Source organism: Phodopus roborovskii, unplaced genomic scaffold (assembly GCF_943737965.1).
Source record: "Phodopus roborovskii unplaced genomic scaffold, PHOROB, whole genome shotgun sequence".
NCBI lineage: Eukaryota > Metazoa > Chordata > Mammalia > Rodentia > Cricetidae > Phodopus > Phodopus roborovskii.
The window spans coordinates 5,332,644-5,357,904 of record NW_026126623.1 but is presented as its reverse complement, the minus strand read 5'-3'; the positions used below and the strand labels follow the sequence as shown (position 1 = coordinate 5,357,904).

The 25,261-nt window shown below is 39.3% G+C and overlaps 1 protein-coding gene across 1 annotated transcript in view; it reads left to right on the top strand.

Annotated features, from left to right (window-relative positions):
• Mctp2 (multiple C2 and transmembrane domain containing 2) overlaps window positions 1–25,261 on the top strand; it is a 170,806-nt gene that overhangs the window by 10,574 nt on the left and 134,971 nt on the right. Inside the window, exons 2-6 of the mRNA XM_051206493.1 lie at window positions 5,393–5,461; window positions 7,008–7,116; window positions 21,238–21,380; window positions 22,170–22,246; window positions 22,608–22,719. Of these exons, the coding sequence (XP_051062450.1) occupies window positions 5,393–5,461; window positions 7,008–7,116; window positions 21,238–21,380; window positions 22,170–22,246; window positions 22,608–22,719 (510 nt within the window). The remainder of the gene's footprint in view (window positions 1–5,392; window positions 5,462–7,007; window positions 7,117–21,237; window positions 21,381–22,169; window positions 22,247–22,607; window positions 22,720–25,261) is intronic.

The window sequence follows — 25,261 nt, the reverse complement described above, 5'->3', positions numbered from 1 at the left end:
TGCTTTTGACACAGTTGTGGTGTCAAGTGAATAGTGAAGTGCTTAAAATCTCCCTAAGAGCCAAACTCTTGTTTCTTATTAGTGACCATTTGGCCTCCTGGATTGGATTCTTCATTGTAAATCGGTGACATGATGACAACCTTTGAACTTCTTAGTAAATGTGTTTTGTGAATTATGAAGTGATAAGCAAACATAAAGGGATGAATTGTTCTGCTAACACATCTCTTGCAAATAAGATGGAAGGTCATTTGCAAATATTACTCCTGGTTCAAGAAGTTCCTGGGAACTGGCCAACCACTTATATCAGGAATTGACCAGTTTTTTTTTTTTTTTTTTTTTTTCTGTAAACATCCAGATATTAACTGTGTTTGACTTTGTGGGCGAAAAGGTATTTGCCACAACTCACTTCTGATGTTACAGCATGGAGAACACAGAAATGAAGAGGCAGAATTGGAATTCAAACGAAAGGGCCAAGCAAATCCCCCAGTTTTAGATATTTAGCTTTTCATTCCAGTTTGTTTTTGTCTTTTCTTGTTTAGATAGTACTTTTAAACTCTTGCATTATTGGATGTTAGCTGTTTATTGACCTGATATTTGTAAATGGTCTAATTGGGTAGGTAAAATTACATAAGACAGTGTTAGAAACAAGAGAAAAATTTTCTTTTTATTTACTTTAAAAAAAAATACTATGGTGTTTTTAAAGTTAATGGCAGTGTATCTTGTGTCACTGGATTTCCAAAGTGTTTTATTTTGCTAAATTTAAAAATAGTCATGAGAAAGTAAAGAGAACAGAATGAGAGCTGAATGTTGTAATGGACTGTAGTTTGCTGAGTGCAATTTTAGATCCTTACAGGCATGCCTACGTACACACTCTATGTTGAATGTTAGGTTAGATAGTATTCTTCAGTTTTGGTTTTGAAACACTCTTGGGGGTGAAAGAAAACTAAAGATAAACCTTTGACAGTGTGGTCATGAGCCTCTGGTGGTTTGTGCAGGAAGACTAGGTGGTGTGTAGACCTGCCTGGCTTTTGGACCTACCCTCTGACTTTTCCACAGTTGTCAGATGCCATTTCTTCAGTCTGTCACTGTTGACAGTGACTACTTAATAGCCTACCTTGCCCATCTGGCCCTCAAATTCCTGTTGCTTATGTTAGTACTTTCTATGTCTCACATAGATGTTTGCGTGTGATACTCTATTCTTAAATATTCATAATATTGAAAACTTAGGTTGGGTTATAGAATTTAAATCATATGTCACTTAATACTCAGATATCCATTCATATGTGTTCATAGATTACTTATAAAATGAAATAATCGACCTCAGTGAGTGTTGTCCCTTATTGTCAGCTTGTCTGCCGGGTGTGTGTGTGTGTGTGTGTGTGTGTCTTGTTTTACTGAAATCAGGCACCCAGGGATGACAAGCCTTGTTTTGGTGCCTGAGTATATGTCATAGCAAGGTTCTCTGACTGCCATATGGAAGGTGGCATTCATACAAGGTCACAGTGAGTCTATGGAAAAGGAAAATTTCAATAGTGTGTGTGTGTGTTTGCATGTGCAAGAGTGTATATTCATTAATGTATGTGAAAGCATACATGCATGTCTGTACATGTGTTTAGAAGTGAGAGGTCAGCCTCAGATGTTGTTTTTCAAGAGATGACCACCTTGATTGTTGAGACAGGGTCTCCCAGTGCATGGAGCTAACCCAATAGAGAAGCTTATTTCAAGTGTGCACCAGTATACCCACCTCTTTACATGGGACATATTAATCAAACTCAGGTCTTTCCACTTGATCAGCAAGCACTGTAACCAGCAGAACCATTTTTCTGGCTCTATGATACACACACCCACACCCACACACACACACACACACACACACACACCACACACACACACACACACACACACACACACACACACACACACACACACGACCATGTCAAACCTACCTACACCCTTCTGGGTTTTAATGAATTTTCACTTCTTTAATCTGGGGATTCTCACCTAAAGGGAACACAAATTATGGATTCCCATGTACAGTAGTACACTAAAGTAGATTGCAACCCCATGTGTCTCTAAATCCAAATCAAATAAAGACACCATTTCTTTGATTAAGAGATGAACACCCCCTTATGTACATTAAATAGGACATAATATGCCTTTATATTTTGGTGAGATTTATTAGATTTTATAATGTTCAAATATGATGTTCAAAATTATGCATCATTTGCTGAGTATGTGCTTAAAAACAATTTATTTAAAATCCTAAAACTCGTGCTCAATAGTTTATCAATCTGTACACTCACCTGATGGAATACTACTTGGCAATTAAGAGAGATGATAACAATGGGAACTTAGATGGTTTCAAAGGCATTTTGCAAAGTAAAAGATGCCATAAGTTGACATACTGTATGGCTTCTTTGACAAGATAATTTATAAATGATAACATAGCATGTTGAAAATAGATCAGTGGTTTCCTTGGATGAGGAAGAGGAGGAATATTTTAGCATAGTGGGATAGAATGAAGGAGTTTTCTAAGTGGCAGAATTATTGTGAATCCCAATTAAGAGATGTTCAAATGTACATCTCTTTAAAGTCACAGCACTCATAGCAATAGGGTAATCTTGCTTTGAGTTGACTTGTGATACATTTTAGCAAAGCCAGCATGCCTAATTATTCTTATTGAGAACATAAACACCAACATCCAAGGGCAGAGGGCTATGAGCCAGTCCTTAGGCTGTAAATTTAATTGTGCTCCTTTTACTAAGACACATAGTCATAACTCATGGATCTAGTTATTATGTTTACAGAAGAGAGTGTTGCAGATTCTGCCCAGTGGGTAATTCCCTGGGTTCTGTGTATGAGTGCATGAGAGTAGTCTAAGTTATGTGTCTCCTAGCTGCTGTATCTCGTCCTCCTGTGCATATGGAATGCTTTTCTTTTCAGACTGTAATCATTTTCCTTTCTTCCTGTGTATATATAGTGTATGACAGTTACAGTGGCTATGGGAACCATAACTTTAAGTTCTGTGACTTCTGTGAGTAAAACCAGCCATAATGTTGAATTAATGTCATTGCTCACATGAAAGTTCCCTGTTGCTATAAGTGGGAAACTTCCAGTGTATTTAAATAAAGGCTTGACATTCATTTCTCAATAGTATATAAGTTATGGGACATATGGAGACTGATTTCATCATTTAAATAGCATATCTACTAAATAGAGTAAGGCTAGCATTGGAGATTATACACAGAGTGCCATGCTTTAGAATAATGTGGTTTAGCTATCTGCACAATTCAAAATGGAGGATAAGGAGCTGGAGAGATGGCTCAACAGTTAAAAACACTTACAGCTCTTGCAGAGGACCCAGGTTCAGCAAACTAACTTCCCTAACTCCAGTTCTAGCACCTCCAACACCCTCTTCTAGCCTCCAAAGACACAAGGCATGCACATGGTAACATGGTACACATGTGTACTTGTAATATACATTCATGCACCCATCTGCGCGCGCACACACACACACACACACACACCAAATATATTTAGAAAAAGTAGAAGACAGAAGAATACCATAACACTCAAAGAATAACAGGCTAGAATTCTGCTCCCAGCCATGGTAGCTTTGTAGGATTGCCTTCAGACAGAATTGTTCAACTGTAACATTGATTCATATAATAAAATGAAATGGTAATTGAGACTTTGCAGTCTGCAGAGCATCAGAGAGTGCTGGTTATTGTTGGTTCTTGGTGTTTAAGATCAGTATTTGTCATAGTAAATCATGAAGAAATTGAGACTTGCTAACATGCAGTATAAAAGACATGCAAGGAATCCTTTAACATCCAGAAAATTGGGTAAGAATCTCATTGTTGATGGCCCCACCTGTCTTGCCTGGGTGTCATTTTAGAAACAGTCAATCAAGGTGAGATCAAGAACCTGAAGGAGAGGTTTTCTTGGCACTGGACCTGTTGTTGCATTCTTGTCTGTCATTAGGCTGAGCCTCACATGGGGTGTTGGGACACTGATAGTACTTACAGGGGTAGTGGGTGTAATAAATGAAGTGTATCAGCCCCTAGAGAAAACTCAAAGTCCAGAAAAGTTTCTGTTCCTTCTTCGTAGGTGAGCTAGTGTGAATTGACCATGATGTCTTCATGCTCTGGGGACACTGGACCTAGGGTGGGTGAAGACAGAGAAGAGTTTGAGAACAGTAGAATCAAGAGCTCTGGGGCATTTGTTATTCCTGGCTGGAAGCTTGCTGGTATGCAGGCTATTTCTCTATGTTATGGTCTCCCGGCTGTTACCAAATGCAGCGGTGGTGGGTCAGGGAGCCTGATTGTTTGTAACTATTCGCCCAGCCTTGTGGAGGATGAAAAATGGTGCTCTTGTGCTGGAACTGTCTCAAGGTTTGTGAGTGTATGTCTTAGTGAGGAGCGGTGTTTAACATATCCCCAGTAGATAGGAAGCCTGGTGTCATCTGTTCCTTCAAGCATGGCCTACAAACCTGGGGTCTGTATTCTAAGCAATCTCCATAGCCCTCCTTGTCCCAAAACTGGTTGATAACATTGGAGTCACCCAGTTTTCATTAGAGCAAGACATGTTATCTTTGTTCATACAATTATTCAGTCTGATGGGCTAGGCAAATTGCAGCTTGCTCCGATTTCCAGGAAAGGGATGCATGAACACTGCCCTTTCCTGTTTATTATCCCTGCTGTGTTTCCCTGTGGCTGTCATCCTCTCATACTGTTTTCCAACTCTGTAAAAATCCTCACCTTTTCTAGATGTTCCCTCATTTGTGCACATACAACTAGACTAGGCAGGCTGCTGAGCGTCATACTTTCTATTGGCATGTGCCAATTCTGTCCCCCCTCCCTTCCTGGGAGCATATTGATACTAGGAACTACAAGCAACCCTATAAAGTCATTCTATGGGAATTCCTGGTTCTCAGTTTTGGGCTGACGATTAGATAGTTGCGGGCCCCAAGTAGTCTGGTTGAAAAAGAAGATTTCACAGATTGCATAGTAAAGGGCTTCCTAGTTTGTGGATGTGTTGACTTCTCTTGAGGATGGGCAGCACAGTTTAGTTTGCTGGATGCAGGTCAGGCCGTCCCACCCTTGAAAAGGGACTTGGCTATGTGTCCTCCTGGTCTTCTTCATAGGGATTAAAACAACTTGTTTGCTGTTTGTGTACCCAATCCATGCTGTAATAGATAACCTAGGTCTCAGAGGCCATGGCCCAATCTACACCTTTGAGTTCACCTCTTCTTGCCACACAGCTAACAAAGCCTCCCCCATATCTGACACCAAGTATGCAAATATCAGATTTCCAAAGGGTTGAGACAGAACAATGTAACAAGTCAATTTTCACTTGCTGTCCTAAAGCAGAATTTTCTTTTCTTTTACAGAAGTCACGTGGCAATGACGATCTGAATGCTTCTATGACATCTCAGCATTTTGAAGATTCTGTGAGTGATGTTCAGTACAAACTGATGTCAGCTTGTAAATACTTCCCATTGACTGTATTGCTTTGCTTCTTTATCTTTAAAATATATGGAAAGGTGCCCGCCTATAGAAACATGTCTTACAAGTTCTAGCTGGAAGAGATTAATTTGGGTTTATTGATTGGTTAGCCTGGAATAGATTTGTCTAAAAATACACAGTAACTCTGCAACTGAGTTTGGGAGGAAAGGAGGACAAAGCCCTTAGAAGTCCTCTGAAACTTTGAAAAGCAGCTTTTCAAGGGCAGCTGCAGCCACAAGATCAATTGATTGAGTGCCTAATGAATGAATAATAAATCATTCCATTTGTTCTTTGAAGAAAGTTAGAAATCTGACCCAGGCTCAAACATTGCCTGGGATTCAGACAATTCATAGGTACTTAAAAATACATGGGTTTGTTACTGGGGCTCATGACAGTTGATGAATTCCTAGAGAGGAAAGGGACAGAGCTTAGAGAATGGGGGAGCATAGGGGTAAAGCGAGACACCAAGGGATGATACTTAAGAGGGGAAGTAACAGGTGCCGAAGCCAGAGAGCACAGAGCTGACTGGGACTCAGGTGAAGAGTTTGCGTGATGGCCTTGAAGACTGTGAGACTAACGTTGAGAGTTGAAATTATAGCCCTTGTAGAGGAAGTCTACTCTAGTTGATGGGTATTGGTGGGGATAAATACAAAAAGTGGGAGACAGTTTACATTTGATGTGGATATGGAGGCACTCCTTGGTGAGAGCCAGTCCCTCTATCTTTTCATCATACTACTTCTTCTCCAATGTTCTGTCCTTACTTTTTGTTTATTCCCCACCCCCTTGTGTGTGTGTGTGTGTGTGTGTGTGTGTGTGTGTGTGTGTGCGTGTGCATGCGCACACGGTGCGCACGCGCGCGCATGTGTAAGTATATATATGTATATATGAATGCATACCTGTGTGTGGGGGTGAAGTTGCCTTTATGCATGCGGAGGTTAGAAATGGACATCCCCTTTCACCATTTTCCACTTGTCCCTTTGGGACAGAATTTCTCCTTAAACCAAGACTCATATAGTGTCTCTGCTAGTCTAGAAGCCAGTCAACCAAAAAGAGCCTTTTATCTCCACCCCTTTTAGAGCTGGAATTGCAGATGTGCATAGAATGTTTGGCTTCTTATGTGGATGCTGAGACTGGAACCCCAGTCCTCATAATTACATAGCAAGTGCCCAACTGCTGAGTCATCTCTTCAGTCCAAGTTTACAGTTTTATAATGAGAAATCTCACAATTATTTGAGGAGTTTAGGGGTTTCAGACCTTGATGTACTATTTATATAATTGTTGGAAAATTGTATTCATGATTCCCTCTAAATTCAGATAAAATCCCATGGGGGGAAAACATACAGTAATTGGCTGATAATATAGTTAATGACCACAATAACAAAGCGGGTTATAGCTAAGATTCATACTTGACCACTGTTTCTTTTGTCTTTCCTGATTATTAAGTAGTGTCTCTGCTTTAGTTCAAATTCATTGACTTAGATGCCTTTTCCATCTGTGCAGACACTTGGAGAAGCTGATGATTGCTTGAGTCACCTTCCCAGCCCCTTTGCATACCTCCTCACCATTCACCTGAAGGAAGGCCGCAACCTTGTGGTCCGGGATCGCTGCGGTAAGGCTGGTTTGTTGTATGCTTGCTCAGTAGCCTTAAAGATCCTCTCTGTTTCTTGGTATGAAGGCTTGAGTCAGCCATTGTCCATCTCACACTATTCAGAGAGGAGCTTACCTCTCACATTACACCCCCCCAGCTGCAGCCTCTTCCATATACATTGACTGTGACTTATTTAAATGTTGATATCCTTATAAAATAGTAAGGATACATAAGGCTATTTTAGAATGAGATAGTCATGATAATTTGTATTTGGCATGTAGAAAGTAGTTCAGAAAAATAGTCACTTGGTCTTAACACTTCATTGAAAAGAGTGAATGGTTTTCTAAGATGAGGCAATCAGATTCACTGATTGATGCAAATGTCCTTTCAACTTCTTCCCTCCTGTCTTGAGACCCCATAGGATCCCCTTACAGTCATCGTCTATTTGTCTTTTCTTTGTCTTTTATGCAAGTCTCTCTACAGTCCTATATATAGTTAACTTAAATTGAGACCATGATACCTGAATTGTTGTGCAATAAGTTTTGCTTTTTACTTTCCAATACATCTTCAAGAGAGACCATGATTTTCTGTGCAAATATACTCTCTCTTTTAAACCCACCATGTCACTTCATGTCCTTTGTATATGTGAGTCTCCAGAGAAGCTTGTTCATCTTTTCTGTATTCCTGGATCCCCACTTATGGATGCAATTTTTTTTTTCATGGTGGCCTATCATCAGTTAAGCAGGTTGATACATGCAGCATGGCAGGGTGAGCAAGTAGTACCTGTTGTGGTTTTTTTTTTTTTTTTTTTTTTTTTTCTGTTCTACTTTGAGCAGCTTCTGCCATCTGCCATTTAAGGCCTTTCTTTCTGGCTTACCGCCCATGCTATCTGTTCTTGTTTGACCACACATGCTTTGCTGGTCCTTGTGTAACCTCAGTGAACAAGGGAGTGTCCATCCGTCCTCTGCTATATAAATGCTGTACCTAGGCCCTTGTGCTCAACTGTACGTAAGTCAGCTTCTATGTCTTCTATCTGCTGCCTTGAAGCCTGGAGCATGGCTAGCTCATCGGTCACACCCATTCTCCTCCTTCCTTAACTCACTCCCTCCCTCCCTCCCTCTCTCTCTCTCTCTCTCTCTCTCTCTCTCTCTCTCTCTCTCTTTCTTTCCTCCCAAGATGGGGTTTGTTTTTTGTGTATCTCTGACTGTACTGGAACTCTTGTCTTTTGTACTAGGCTGGCCTGAACTCAATAAAGATCCTCCTGCCTCTACCTTCCAAGTGTTGTGGTTAAAGGCATGCACCACTACCACCTGGCATATCCTTTCTTCTTAATAAAAAAATATCTCTTTTCATGTGTAGTTTTCAAAACAGAGGGTATTTTATTTGTTAAGAAGTCTATTATTATTTTTTATTCAACATCACAATTTTTCTGTCATTTGAATAACATGTGTTTTGTATCTGTCAAAAATTCCATTTTTGTAGGTTTTGCTAATAGAAGTTATTTTTGATAAATCATTCTCTGTTACCAAAGAGCTCAGCATTTTCTTTGAGTTGTTATAAAATCATTCTTGTTTATGAAGCTTTCTGTCTAGATATAGGTTGGCCAACAGTTTATATACAAGGCCCAATAGTAGGTATTTTAGGTTTTATGACCCATGAGTGACATGTATTCAACTTGTGTTAATATGGTGGGAAACATCCATTAACTTTAAAGATTCCCCCATGGAAGGCTTCACCCTCTCTGGGGAGCAGAAAGGGGATGGAATGGGTTGGGAGTGAGGCTGGGGAGGAGAAGAGGAAGAGGAAACTTGGATTGACATGTAAACCAAGTTTGTTTCAAATTTAAATAAAAAAAGGAAAAACAAAACAAAAAGAATACATAGGCAAATCAACATGACTATGTTCTGCTAAAACTGCATTTAGCAAAACAATGATAAACTAGACATTGGGCTGGAATGAGCCACATACTAAAGTCAATGACCTCTGGCTAGAATATTATAATCTGATTTTTGGATTCATCCTCTAAAACATGCTTTTAATAGCATAGTGGCTGAAACCAATGTTTGAATAAAGAAGATGTGTTTTTTAAGCAATCATGATTTGAATTTCACACTTTTAATAGAGCTATCTAGGAAGCATTTTGGTAAAAAGACAAAATACTGCATTAATACCTGGAGTTATTGGGTTACCAAAAATCATGCTTTGGTATTTCTTTGAGCCTTGGTGTGAAAACTCGTTCTAGGAGAACTTAGACAACATCAAGAAAGTACAAAGCTGTGCTTAAAGGAGTCTTGACCCATAGGAAACTAGGGAGAGACGCCTCCCCGGCACTTCAGTGCCTCTGTTGGCCAGGGCTGATGTTGAATCCTTTGCTTCTGCCTTTGAAGATGTTGAGACTTTCTTGAATTTTTTTTTTCAGTTTTTAAATACACAAAATTGTTAGGTGCTTTTTTCTTTTTCCTTCCTTCCTTCCTTCCTTCCTTTTTTTTTTTTTTTTTTGGAAAGATTTAGGAAGGAACTTGTGGTGTCCTTCTAAGAGTAGGAGTCTGCAGCTGCCACCCAGAACCCACCTATCTGTTGCTTATGTTCTGTTGATGTTTCTCTCTCTCTCTCTCTCTCTCTCTCTCTCTTCTTCTTCTTCTTCCTCCCTCTCCTGCTCCCCCTTTGTCCCTAAGTCTCCCTCTCCATCCCTTGTAAACATGACTATACACATGTGAATAAATATGGATGTAAGAACATTGTTATATGAGGCCAAGAGCTTTAATTACATAACATTAAAAGTTTGGGCACATATCAAAGATTGCAGTGGCAGGACTCTTTCTAGTGTACAATTATTTTCTTGGGGTTCCTGACATGTCCCTTTTCCCACACCACACTAGACCCATTTTGTGCCTAAATAAGGGGTTTCTTTCTTTTTCTCTTTTGGCAGGCAGTTCTGCTTGTTGTAGTATGAGCCTGAGATGCTGTGCATTGTCCCGGCATGGCCTTGAACTCACTCCGTTAGGAGAAACATCATGGCCATTTCCCTCTTAGTAATTGGATGTTTGTCCCTGTCTGACCCCCCTGTCCTCTCCTCTCCTCCCCTCCCCTCCCTTCCCCTCCCTTCTCCTCTCCTCGCCTTTCTTTGTTCTTGTATTTACATCTTTACAACATTCATGTCTTACTTTATATCCCAAATTTTTTCCTACTTTGGGGCTGTAAAATGACACCTGTTGTATTGTTTTTGAGCACATAAGACTTGATTTTGGTGTGGTCCTGGTCCAGGAATTTTGCGTCTTTGAGAAAAAGCTTAAGTGATATGACGTGAGCATCTGTTTTTCAGTGCAACTGCTTCATGATTTGGTTGGTGCCTAGGGGAAATTGGATCATGACTCAGTTTCCTATAGAAGGGAATGTAACTGAGAAGATACTTGGTGTCAACAGCGTACAGGTAGAACTCAGGCCAACAGCCTTATCTTCCATACTCACACGGTCCTGACATTTCTAATATAGACAAAGTCTCTTGACCACGGGAAGACTCTTATCTCCTGCCCTCTCATACCCTACATCATGAATTCCTGGAACTGAACAACACCCACATGAAAGCTATTTTCTCCTGGATGTTAGGCTAGCTCAAGTCCATAGCAGTGGCCTTAAAATAATGCTTGGGTTATTGGTGCCCTCTCCTGGCTCCTCTTCAGTATTGCAACGGGAAAATGAAATTTATTGTGACATTCATAGGGCCATAACCATCGCTCCCCCTGTTTTGAAGGCTAATGGTTTTCTTTGGGATGTGATTTTTTTTTTTTTGAAAATTCATGAAGCATTCCAATACAAAATATCTCATTATTCATATCTGGAATAGATAGGCAATTAACATTAGTTTATAGAGAAGACATGGCTTCCTCTTCAGACTTCATCCAAGGTCAGTTTTGAAAGAGGTGACTTAAAGACCAAGAGTGCCAAGACTGCACTAAACATGAGTTTAGAAGGCTGGTAGACTCCCACAAAAGCGTCCCCGTGGTCAGGACCTCTAATTTAAATCTGCTCCACTTCGAAAGCTAAGTGTCATGATTTTATCTTCTCTTTGTAACAAAAAGATAATCATGTTGGAACTACAGACAAACATAGCCTCCTTGTGTGGCTGTGATGATGGGCAGGCAGGTGTTTCTGGAACTCTGTTGCAAAATGAGCAGCATCACTTGAAGGACACTTTTTGCATTGGTGGTGGTGTTAAAATCTTCACTTTAATTTTGATTCAGAAAATGCTGCTCAAGACATAGCGACCAATATGGACCAGGTCCTCACTAGAACTTTAAGATGAATCTCCTTTTGCTGATATAAGTTAGAGAAAATGGGTTTTCCTTGCTATAGCATAATAAACCCTGGTTTTTGGGATGCTCTGACACTTACTTTTGTTTCCCATGTGTATTATTCTCTATTACAAAATATTTAAGAAGAAAAAAAAAAGAAACTTTAGAGACATCATGCTCGGTTGAATCAATGTTTCAATTAGGTTATTTGAAAAAGTGTATTTTTATTATTATTTTTTTCTTATTTTACATATCAATCCCAGTTCCCTCTCCCTCCCTCCTGAAAAAGTGTATTTTGTTGCTTATTATTATTATTATTATTATTATTATTATTATTATTATTGTGTGTGTGTGTGTGTGTGTACTCATAGGTATGTGCATGCTCCCATAATGTGTGTGGACGCATGTATGCCACAGCATGTGTGTGGAGGTTACAGGACAGCTTGGGGCAGTCAGTTCTCTCCAAGTGCTAGTTCTGGTGATTACTGCAGGTCACTAGGTTACCAGGATTGTGTGACAAATATCTTTACTCATTGCAGCCATCTTGCAGCCCCCCACCAATTTTTATTATTACAAACCATGCTTCCATAAATGCATCTGTATCTTAAAGCATGTGTACAGCTTTGGTCTTAACTTCTTTACAAGTCAATTAATGATTTGCATCGATTTCCTTCATTCTTCTGAACATCCGACGGGTTCTTATTACAAAATTGGCAGTCTTCTCCAAAGAAAGGCTTATTCTCACCACAAGCAATGAAGCAGCTCACTTTCTATTATCTACACTGACTACAGAATAACTTTGTTAATTGGGTGGAGGAAAAAATATTATCCTTTTTCTTGCTTAAATCTGTGTTTGCATCAATAATTTCGGCCATTTAAATGTGTTTGTTCAGATTTGTTTTTATCTTTGCAAGCCTTCTTCTGTGTGGAATGGCTCCTGCTTCCTCAGTGTTCACAGATAGCATGATGACCTGTCATCAGACCTTTCATTTTATTTCTGCAGTGTCTGTTGTGAAAATCTTGCTGCTTCTCACTTCCTATTCTGAAAGTTACCTACTTCCACAGAAGCCCATAGCTTTGTATCACTCACATTAATCCATACGTCTCAGTCTATTTGTTTTTGTTTTTTTTTTTTTCATTTCTCATTTGGACTTTTTGTCTGTCTCTATTTTTTTCAATGTAGGACCCAGATAAAAACTTAGTTTTTCTTTTTTTTTTTAAATGACTTCTAGATGAATTTGGACAAATCTTACTTTCCCTAATGACTAGACTGCCACTTTTCACAACTAGACATGCAAGTGCAATATATACCAGCTTTTGCATCTGGACTTCTGTCGGGTTTCTGTTGATGTGTTCTTTAGAGCAAGAGTCAAGTAGTGCACATCACAGTCTTGCTTCATTCCCACAATCCAATTAACCCTCTTTATTTTCCAAACTTCCAGCTTTGCTACTCACTGTAGTACCTGCTCTGAACACCAGATGGCAATGAGATCCTTACTATGCATGTGCAGCAGCATTAAAAACATATGGGCCTGTGTCAAGGGAACCTGAAAGCTTTCTGGGATGCAAACTGTGTCCAGTGATGAGGGTGTCAGTCTTCTTTCTCTCTCGGAGGTGTTGTAGCTTTAAATGTTAAAACAGATGAACACAGCTGAGTTTGGGATTCTGTGGACCCATTCTCACCCTGCACAGATCACGCAAGACATGCTGATCCAAAAATGCCTTTGTGTCTTCCTATTTCTGAGAGCTTCTGTCTGGGGACAGTTGTGGCTTGGTTTTGCTTCGGGACTCCATACACTCCTGAGTTGATTGGGATATTTGATGCTTGTCCCTTTGTTGAGCCAGTTTCCACTTAATCTTTTCTCAGTGCTCATGAGGGACTAAGGAAAGGGAGCCTGGAATGGATCCTAATGCTAGCTGCGTCCATTGTCAGTCAAAGTGTGGCATATGATGGGTCCCATGCTGTGCTCTGGGTGTCTTCTGCACATTTTGCTCTATTGTCTGTTGTACATGTGTGTTCTGTTTTTGAGTGTGTGAGTTTCTATGTCTCCAAGCCTTCTCATTTCACTTGGGCATTTGTTTCTAGTGTTACAAGAATGGTCATGCAGGATTTGCACACAAGTTCACACTCATGTGTGTTTCTGGTTGCCTATAAAGAATGCATGGCCATTCCATCAAACACCAGCTAGTTCAATCCAATCTTCACCAAATAACCAATTTACTGAAATTACTGAATCTGTACATTTTGACAAGTCTTTCAACTATAAAAAGAGTTATGATAGTTATATTCATATATACATACCATATATTAAAGTCTATGATACAGACTTTCAAAATAGCTGTGTTATGGATCTCACTTATTAGCAATAGGTTATGAAAGCAAAATGAAAGTAGCATCTTAAAGAATATTTAAAAATTTGCTTAATTTAAATGTATTTTTGTTTTACATTCATGGAGATTTTGCCTGCATGCATGAATTATGTATACCCTGGGTATGACTGGTTGGTACCCAGGAAAGCAGAATTTCCTGGACCCCCGGAGAAAGTGTCAGATACACTTGTAAATGGAGGGATAGATGGTTGTGAGCCTCTGTGTAGGTGCTCTAAATGGAAGCCACGTCATCTGCCAGAGCAAGTGCTCTTAGCCGCTGAATCATCTCTCCAGCTCTTTAAACTTTTATGCAAACAAAGTGACAGGGACAGGGTATGTTGTATCATATGCTATGGAACAAGAAAGGGGAAGATTAATGATGGAAAAAAGATAAGGGAATCTAAGTGGTAAGGGGAACAGATTCTCAGAAGGTAGATACAGAGGAAGTATGGGATGTGGCTGGAGGAAACTTATAGGAGGTCATACGTCTAAGAGAATCCAAATGCACCAGGAAACATTCAGTGCCTACTTTACCGCAGCATTGATAGACTCTATTATATATTTCATGCAAGTTTTTATAAACTTCATAAACAATTAAAGGTTAGTGGTAAAATAGAGACTTTCAGATGATTAATTCTGCCATAACTGATTCCTGGAACACTGTTGAGTAAAGTGGATATTTGTGTTTTGTTCTATTTTTTAACCATGTGTATTTGTATACATGACCATTATATCTCAAGGTCCAACCAGGGCAAATCCCTGCTCAAGGGAACTCAGGAGCTTTTGCATATGCATGATTCCCTTAGAGGAGAGGAGTTGCTTTCATCAGTTAGGGTGGGTACATTAGCAAAGCATGTTTTAAAGACAGCAGACCATTGAGGAAAACACAGCTTTTCTGATTTTGAAGATGGGAAAGTAGATCTCAGAAGCAGACAGCCTCCATCTACAGAAGTATCCTGGGCTGGGACCTACCAGCAGATAGTTGTGTTCCCTACATTGAATGATTCAGGAGGACCTTTGGCTTGGGATTCTTCGGAACTCATATGCTACATAGGAAATGATTCCTAATTTTCATAGGACCAAGGAAATGCCTCCCTCTTTTTCTCAGTCACTCCTTCTGGTTTCTGCACAGGACTGTTAAGGATGCAGTGAGCAGACAGCCATTGTTGTATCTGTATGGCTTCACTATGATTCTGTGGGCGCAGGCTCCTATGCAAGTGTCACAACTAGAATACCTCTCCCATTTTATGTTTTGTTCTGGAAACTGTCTTGTCCTTTGATTTGACCCTCATACTACCAGGCTAGATTTTCAGAGTGCCCTGAAATTCTCAGTGAATGACCTCTGGACTTTTAGATAAGGAAGCCCATGTTCCTGGGGATTTCAGTTTTAGTATATATGCCCAGAAGTGAGCACATTTCTGGGGATTTCAAAGATTCAATTTTGTTTTTACTGTTTTTTTTTTCATTTGTTTTTGTTTTTCAAGACATGGTTTCTCTGTATTATATTGGAGTTTGTCCTGGAAATGCCTCTGTAGACCAGGCTGGCCTTGAACTCACAGAGATTTGCCTGCCTCTACCTCTCGAGTGCTGGGATTAAAGGTATTTGCCACCAACGCCTGGCTCAAAGTTTCAATTTTGTATACACCCATTTCCTTCTAGAACACCTAAGAACATTTCAAAGATGTTTTCCTCAGTGTATGGAATTCCTGAAAAAATGAATTTAACCTCACAGGGTTTTTTCTTCCCATCTCCTTAAAAGGAAGGTGTCAGAAAATTCCATACCATCAGAGGCAGCACTAAAGAAACTTTATAGGGAGAAATTAGTCATGTGAATTACAGTGGGCATTAAAATAAAGTAAATGGACATTAGGACATTATGTAGTAGGACTACATAAATGGTTATATGTTCTCTCTTTTGTAACTTAACTGAATCATGATGCTAAAAATAGCAGCCCTTACAAGGAGGAATTCTCCGTAAATTCTGGAACTGGCTACCATTAAAGTAGATTGGTTTATTTGTTCTCAGGGGACTTCTTTGAGAATGGTAGTTTTTCACATTACAAAGGAGAATAGGATAGTATAAGGCAATTGAGTGGATTATTCAAGATTACATAGTCACTCACAGGATACAGGATGGTACTGCACTAACTTCAGCATCCCTGGGTGTGTTGGGTACCCTTAGGCATATGCCTTTCCTTTCAGGAACTCAAATGTGGATGGATTTAATATTTCATATGTAGATGTTCTAGCCATTGTTTTCCATATTCAAATGATTTTAAAAATACCTTCTCTGAAAGTTTTAAGTTGTATTTATATTGTTGTGCTTTGTATCCTGTATCTATTAGTGATATTTTTTATTTTGTTTTTATTGATATCTCTCTCTCTCTCTCTCTCTCTCTCTCTCTCTCTCTCTCTCTCTGTGTGTGTGTGTGTGTGTGTGTGTGTGTGTGTAGGCCCCAGTGATAGGAATCATCTTTATTTCATTCTCCTTCCTTCTTCTTATGTAAGGCCTTTCAATCAGAACCAGAGCTCATAGAGATGACTAGCTTCCTCTGGGGTTGCCTTGCCTCTGCCCCAAGTCAGGAACGCTAGATAGGATGCCATGCTTACCCTGCCCAGACGTGGGTTCCGGGGATCTGAACTTGAGTCCTCTCACAGGCGCAGCAAGCAATTCCCTAGCCTCCTGCATGAGGTTCTTAGGGTCTGAACTCAGCTTTGTCCTCTACCCTCAGCCCTCTGCTGTAGCTTTCAGCCCAGCTCCCAGGTGTCCTTGCTTTCTCCCCTTCTCCCTCATCTAAATTATAAGCTGCTGTCAGATTTATATGTGCAAAGCTTGGCTCTGATCACTTTACTCTCCTCCTGCCTGAGTGAACCTACATTTCCTTCCTCTTCATATTAAAATAACTCCAGATGGACCAAAAAAAAAAAAAAAAAAAAAAAAAAAGAAAAAAGAAAGAAAGAAACTACTATAATGTAAAAAAAAAAAAAAAAAAAAAAAAAAAAAAAAAAAGAAAATGTACAAAAATCAATGGGAAGAAACAGGGTGAATTAACTTAAAAAAATCTTACAGTTAAAGACAACGCTTTTATGCAGGATGCAAAAGTACAAAGGCAAAAGTCAGACCTTGGCTAATTTGATTAAATAAAAAAGAAAATAACTTATTGCCAGTGACAACTTGTTAAATTCTGACAAGACATAGAGTTGGTGAGCCTTTTCCATAGGAAAGATCTCTTACAGTTATAGCCAGAAGACAAACAAAGCCCACTGAAAGATAACCACATAATAAGAACAAGAATCTGATTGACAAAGACAAATAGAAGTCACAACAGCAGGAAAGTCCCTGAACGTGTTACAGATAAGGGGAGAGACAGAAGTAGTTTTTTTTCCCCCCTCACCTGCCAACATATTAAAATAAAGGTTTAAAATATTCAGTGTTAGGGAAATGCAGAAAGAAATAATAACATTGTATACTCTAAGTTTGATAAGCATTTGAAGAAGATTCCTTTTATATTTATTTATGGGTAGGTGTGCATATGTCTGTATGTCATGTGTGTGGGTACCCTGAAGGGCCAAGAGTGGTTGTTGCATCCCCTTTGAGCTGCCCAAAGTGGATGTTGAGAATCGAACTGGGTCCCCTGAAGGAACAGCAAGAAAGAGCGGCAAGGTCTCCTGCCTACCCACACCTAAGTTTGATAAGCTTAGAAAACAATTTTATAAGATTTGGTTTAGAACCAAAACAAGCCACTGTCACACTTGAGTGTTACAAACTTGTGGAGAAAGGGCATTTCATTCCAGGGAAACTACATAAGTCTGCTGCCTGAACTACTGTTGACAGCAGGGAAAATATTAACCAGTTGCCCACACTAATACAACACAGCGAAGATGTGTTCAGTTGGAAAGACACCAGTGGGTGCATATTGCTGGTGTGACCCCAGCACTATGGCATACTACTTGAGAAAATGCAGTCATTTAAAAATGATTCCTGCACATATCTTCTCTGTAAAACACCCAAGAAACTACTTATGGGTACTAAACCAGACAAATGGGTTCGGGGCCACTCAGAGGGTACAGACTTTGTTTCATTTCATGTGTTTCAAAGTTTGTGGGCATATATTACTTAAGCAAAATTAAAAAGTCTGGGAACAGGAAATAAAACACCCACATTTCTTGCAGAATAATAACTACCCCTTTATTGTGTATGTTTAAGGCACATTGGTCTCTGACTCAAAACAGCCTGTTGTTGTAATCTCTTTCTTTCTTTGCTTTTTTTTTTTCTTCATTAATTTCTGGGTTCACTGAAATGTTTGTTTGGTATTATAACACCAGTTATTTTTTGAGTCTCCCTTCATGTTCCTTTGACCCCAGTCTTTTTTCTTGTTTGGTCCCATGTTGATTTGAACTCCTGTCTTCTTGATTTAAGCCCTCACTGACATGTGAGCTATGAACTATCTTTCCTACCAACTACTGAGCAGAACTGCACACGGTATTGAGCTCACTGCTTTTGAATATTACCATCTGGGACCCTGTGCTGTGTCGTGGGGTTCACATACTGTTTGGTGCAGAAGAGCAGGGTCTTGTGTCTTGGCAACAGCCAGGGTATCTAGCACAAAGAAAGACTTGGAAAAGACCAGAAAGGAGTGTTTGTGGCCTGGTAGCATGATCGACAGGTGCAGGTCAAGGGAGAGTAACCATCTGTAGGTTAGTGGGCTTCTGTGCTGCAAGGATTAGGACTGCAGATGCATCCATCCCTTGGGATCTGAATGGGGATCTGCCTCTGGTGATTGCAAGACCCATGATTGTGTAAATCCTTTATATAGAATGTAGTATAGAATATAGTATATAAACATATATATATATATATATATATATATATATATATCTGGTATTATATGTAAATGATCATAAAAATCATATATAACATATGGGCATTCCCCTATCTTTTGAACCACATAATGTTAATACCATGTAAGTAAATTGTTGTGTTATGTGTGGGATAATGACCAGGACAGGGGTCTGTACTCCCTTAGTGAGGACACATTTTATATATTTAAAAATACGTTGAGCCCATGGTTGGTTGAGTCTGTGCATGTAGAGGTTCTGTGTAGTGTGGGAGCTGACTGGCCCTGGCTCCAAGTGTCAGAGTTTGGGGCTCTGCCTGGACACTGCCTGGTCTCTCGGTCCCCTGATTCCTTCTCCACTGCAAGCACCGAATATCACAAGAGCTTCTTTGTATCCCAGGCTCCCAGTGAGGAAGGTTAAAGTCCACCCATTCAGGTGTCAGCTCACCATTTGTATAATCTGGGAGTCGCATTCCAGAGCTGCTGGCCCCTTTTCAGAACCTGCCTGGTTGAGATGCCACTTCCCTGACAGTCAGGCACTTAGGCTCCAAGAGAGAAAACCACCATGAACTACTCCCGCCTCACAAGTTTTCTCGAACAATTAACACCAGACTAACTTGACACCCTCTTTCCTTATTTGGCTTTGTAAACCCTGGTCCTTTTTTCTATTAATTCCAGACATTAATATTTTCTTTCACGCAACTGCCGCCATTCACCCGTGAAACAGTTTGAACATTATGTAGCTGTCAAGATGCTTGGGGATTACCCAGTATGCCTTGCCTGTGAGAAAGTGACACCACTGAGGCCGAGTTTTGAGATGTTTATTTTGAGAGTACGCTGACAAGCATGAAGGCCCTGATCCCAGAGTGGCAATTTCATTTAATTAAAGGCCTCTTTTTATTATAGTTTCTCCCGCTTTTTTATATATATATATCACCATGATTGTTAAAGCCTGACCAGCCAGAGGTGTTCTCTCAAGCTGCTGAATGGGGGTGGGCAGATGCTCACTCACCAGTGAGAATTCCACCGAGTGCCTGTGAATGCATTTATTTTTTTTTACTAGCCCTGGAAACCTGCTCAGTGTGGGTATGTGTTTCAAATGAAGGCTGGGCTTCCGTTCCTGAGCTGCCAAACTTAAGATGGTAGAATTGGACACATCTGATATTTGTGGCTCACTCTGATTTCTTTGTTTAAAGTCAGTGAGTGCCCTTGTATTGTTGGGATGTTAGCTCAGAAAATTCCTGCTTTCATAAGGCTATTAACATTGAATAATGTATGCTGCTTTGTTCAATAGTGATGGCACCTTCCACTCAGATAGTTCAGGAATGTATTGCATTTACTTTCTGTGGTTTTAACTATTGGGGCCACATGGAAACATAAGAAGGGGCCTATGTGACAAACTATAAAGAATGTTAGTTCTTAGTGTGTTTGCAGCAAAGTTAGTGGAATTAATTTTTTGATAGAATGTTTGTAGATGGTGTTGGCTTGAATTTCATGTCAGAAATTCATTTCATTGAATATTTGTGCAACCTATCTGAGGCCCCAATTTAGACAATAGGGGCTCCTTGCATATATCCACATAGGGCTGAGTTTCAGGATGGACCACAATGCTGTAACTCGGCAAGTCACAAGTTTTATCTTAAGCAGGGCTTCCCTTATCTTTCTGCTAATTCTTCATTTGCTCCTCTTTCTGTACTCAGCTGACATGGATGAGCAAGTGTGTCCTTGGCATGTTAGATGATATACATGCTCATGTAACCTATAGGCACAATGCATAATTCATGCATTATGTGTGTAGGCTTTTTTCTTTTCAATTGATCTAAGAAATGTGGAAAGATCTATCGTGAGTTTGTGTGTGTGTGTGTGTGTGTGTGTGTGTGTGTGTGTGTGTGTGTGTGTGTGTGTGTTGGGGAGATTGCAACTTGAGGGATATTATTCATTCCCTTTGGCATCCATTTCAAAGCACCCCAGGAGGTCAGCTGTGTCAGCTCTGAGGCCAGCCGAGGGCCTGGCTCATGTGCTGGTCCTGGGTGGGGACAATGTGTGCAGCTTTGGTGCAGGTGCGAAGAGGCCGCAAAGAATGGCCACTCTGTTGACTTAATCTCTACGCCCCTGGTTCCAGGCTGAGTCCCTCACATCATCTTTTGAATGAGTGATTGCAGAGGCTGACTTATTTGTCATGATTATATTTTAAGGTATAAGATTTGATTGAATTGGCCATCTGCTAAATATTTGGAAATGGCTGTTTTCCCTTTTCATGGACTTTATGCTGACCCTAGGAGGGGCAAGCTTCTCCCTGGGATTCCTGACACTGACTTGAATTTTTTTTTTTTTTAATTATGTGGGTTATTGAAGGGTGACATATCCACAATGAAACCACACAAAAAGCTCAAGGAGCCCATTCATATTCAACCACAAGAAGACAAAATGGAATTAATCATTTGCCCTTAAGTTATAGCATTTCTCCCTCCCCATGATACCTCTAGGGCTTTGCATCCCTCCACAGACAGACACAGATCTCCCTGTGTTCCCTGGCTAGCTGCAGGCCTAGGGACTGTGGGAAGAATCTTGACTTGGTAGAAATATTAGATTTGTGTGTGTATGTGTTTGAAATTCTGTCATGTTCTCTTTCTCCTTTAAAGGCACAAGTGATCCGTATGTGAAATTTAAGCTCAACGGGAAGACGCTGTACAAAAGTAAAGTCATATATAAGAACTTGAACCCGATTTGGGATGAGATAGTTGTGTTGCCGATACACAGCCTTGACCAAAAGCTTCGTGTGAAGGTAATAATCCCGACAGCTTTTAAGTTAGCTACCTCCTTCACAATATTTATTCTTCTGTAGTTCTCCTTAAATGTGAACTTGCTTCAATTAATCTCTCCATTTTTTCCCCAAGGCTAGGTTAAAATATTAATACTGTGGGAGGAATTGTTTAAGGCTCTTTATGAAACTGTGTTTCCCTCAAATCAGGGAGATACATATGCTACAAAGTCACCATGCTCTGTGTAAATAATGTCCTTATTGGCTCTATTTAAACTCACTCGGTGTGGAAGAATTATTACTGGCCCTGCAGTGGTGACAAATGTAGACACTGTTCTCATTAGAAAGAACTTTATACTTAATAGAGCTCCAAGCTACCAGGTGTAAGAATCAATTACCCCAACATCTGGGTTTAAACTGTACATGTTGAGTGCAGAATGGGATAGCTGTACAATAGTTAGCAAATTTCCATTTAATTGGCAGATCTGCTCACCATGGAAAATGTTAAGTTTTTAATGAGAGGCCAATTAAACTATAGGGAGGGTCCACTGTGTGTAATATTTGATTGTATTTGACTATTGCCTTAAAATAAAAGTTTTTTTTTTTTCCTACTGTTTCAAGCATGGCTAGCAAACTAGGTGAGATATTTCTCGGTATAAGCTTGACTTTATTTTTATTCAACTTCACTGTGCAAATTATTGTAAGGAGAAAAAGTTGGATTTGAAAGGCCCCAGCCTGTTCTATACATTAGTCATTTGTTAAAGCCAGCTGGTTTGGGTGGTCCTGGATGCTAATACCCTCCCCTTTTTCTAGGTGTACGATCGAGACTTAACCACATCTGACTTCATGGGTTCTGCCTTTGTCATTCTCAGGGATCTTGAACTTAACAGGTATCCTACTTTTACCTTTGAATCATTATCAGTGAATTTTAGAGGAAATCCATCTTTATATTAAATGGTACTTATTTTGGGTTTTAAAATACTGAGGTTCGTAATTTAATTTAAAACATGTTTCTACAGTTTATTTTGGTAGGTGGTATAGCAGGGAAATCAGTTAACCAATGTTGAAATTGACAATGTTAGAGGGGTTTCCCCCCAGAAAATGTATTTTTATTAAATATGGTTCTATATTCCCCTACCCCATACCATCTAATTTTAGATGGTAGGCTTTTTCCTTAAGCATCGGATGTATTGTCAAGCCTGTAATATTGCCAATTAGTGTTAAAATCACGTGTTGTGTTTTTGCTTGCAGGACTACTGAACATATATTAAAATTGGAAGATCCAAACAGTTTAGAAGATGACATGGGAGTGATTGTGCTAAATCTGAACCTAGTTGTAAAACAGGGTGATTTCAAGAGGCATGTAAGTGGGAGCCTTTTTACTTAACCTCTCCATTGTGGTGGTTCTTTGATGACTGGCCAGCAGACAGGATAACTGTCAACTAAATATTAAGGGGAGAAGTCAAACAACTGCATCAAGTATCAGTATGCATTTATCTACATTCTTTCTCATGAAACACTGGGCAGACGATGGAGGTATAAGAAGTTGCCTGGCTGACAAAGGTATGGTTAGGATCTCTATTAAGTGCACAGACTGTTTTGACTGGATAAGCCATTTGAAATAGAATTTCCTTAAGCATCAAGGTTTCCATTGATTCTGGGTAACATTCATACATTCCATTATGCAGAGAGTTCTCAGGATTGAATGTTTATGTCATGAATTATGAAGTGACGACTGCCTCTTGCAATATGCTCAGTCCTTTGCCTTCTTCACTGACTGTTGCTTTTAGCTGCTACCTTTTCCATTGGGTGTGCTTTTGTGAAAAATGCAAATGTTAATGTTCCCTATTCCATCACATGGAAATTTCTCATTAATACACTATAGAGTGGCGATGTCTGCACCATCAGTGAAGCATTTGATTTTGTTAAGATAAGATAGAAAGTCTGCTCTTACAAGTAAACATGCTGATGGAAATCATAATCTCATTTTCATATTCATGGATTGCACATCCTAATTCCAATAATTAAAATAAGAGCACACAATGTGTTTGATTACAATTTGCTGAAAGATATTTTTTAAAAAGCAAACTAAAGCAGTTACTGAAGGAAGAATAGACATGTTACATTTGAACCTGCATAGAATCCAATATGAAGCATTTTTAGAAATTAGGCTTCTAATATTATTTCCTAAATTGAGGCAAATATTCTTCATTTTAACTATAGCTTTATCTTTCTGTTGTAATTAATTTCATAATGAAGACCAAAACTAATTTACTAGTAAATATCTAGAAGCTAGCTAGTAGTAGGTATAGGAATAGCAAAAACTGAATTTTTCAGTTGTCAGAGTGTCAAGTAAACATTTGCTGCTTTGTCACATTTGAATTTTTTTAGGTTAATTTACTTAAAGAATAACAGGCTAAGAATCTACTTACACTTAAGGTAACAGTGTTCATTCAAACTTGGGACCTCAAGGAAAGTGTTACTATGATGAAGACAAGCATTGTCTTCTCTAATTCTCTCCACTCAGGCCTTTTCTTTGCCATCATTTTTGTTCTGTTGTTGCTTCCCAATCTATGCCCTCAGATGCTCTGTTTAAGTGTATAGGAGGTGGTGGGTGACTTGAGGTAGGTGCTAGGTTAAATTAACATTGCAATATAAATAAGTATCTGAACCAGGTGCTCATGATGGATGAAACAATTGACGGCCAATGTGATCTAATATTTTATTTGGTGACTTTTGTAAAGTTGATGTTTTCCATGAAAACAGCTGCACCTTTTGAGTTTTGCTCAATAATCAGACTGCACTTCAATGGCATTTCAGGATCGCTGCATTTAGAAATTTAAAGTAGTGGGTCTCTGCTTTCAATTTATATCTATCTCAAACTACAGAACAAATAATGTAAGAAGCAGCTTGGAATTGCATTTGTGATATAACTCAAAGTGTGTCTTTTTTCAAAGTATTGAGAGTATGCACTGCCTTCATCTAACTTGGCCTGGCCCCTTTTAGTACTTAAGTACCACCCACTACCTCCTCTGTTGAGATTGCCATCATCCCTGCTTCCTTGTGTGTTCTCCTTATGCATTGCCCAGCAGAAGCCAAGTTTGTGATTTATTTTATATAATGGGAAGGCGATATCACATGGAAGCCTGCCTATCTCACTTACTTTGCTTTGTAATTTCCCTCTTCTATTTACTTACTTGGTCTAATTGGAACCAAAGGGTCAGTAACAGAGGAATAACTTGTAAGCCATAGATAGCTATTATATATAGCCTTTTACTTATAGAACTGTCAGGGTCCCTTTGAGCACACTGGAGAGAAGAAAACATTTGTTCTTTTTATTAAGCTTAAGTGGATATTAAAAGGCATGTTTATTTGGGGGTTTTAAGTAGAAATAACAAGTCCACGGACCTAGAGGACAGTAGATTTATATAATTAGAATGTTTGGTTTATATATTATGTAAACTGTGGAGGAATTCCACTTTGGATTCTCAGATTTGCACCCATTCTTCTTGCTATCAGTGAGGCAAATTTTGTTGCTTTAGAACCAACGTGACAACAAATAAATAAATATATAAATAAATAAAAACAACTTAAGATATGCAGCTAATCTCTGTGCTGTACATCTAAGTATGGTGCATTGCCCTGATTGAACTGAGTGAATTGTACTTTCTTTGTCTTGGAGAAGAGTGATATCATATATTAAAATTGTGCACTTCTCATCAAACTGTCTGTGTTTGACTCCTAGACTGCTTAGATTTGACTCAGTAAAATCTACAGGGTTAGTTAACCTTTCTAGGAGTTTCCCTCATGTGTGAGATAAGAATGGGGATACCTGTTTTATAAAATCATAGAAATTGGCATGATCAACTACAGTGCCAGGCATGATAGAAATATTTAGTATATGG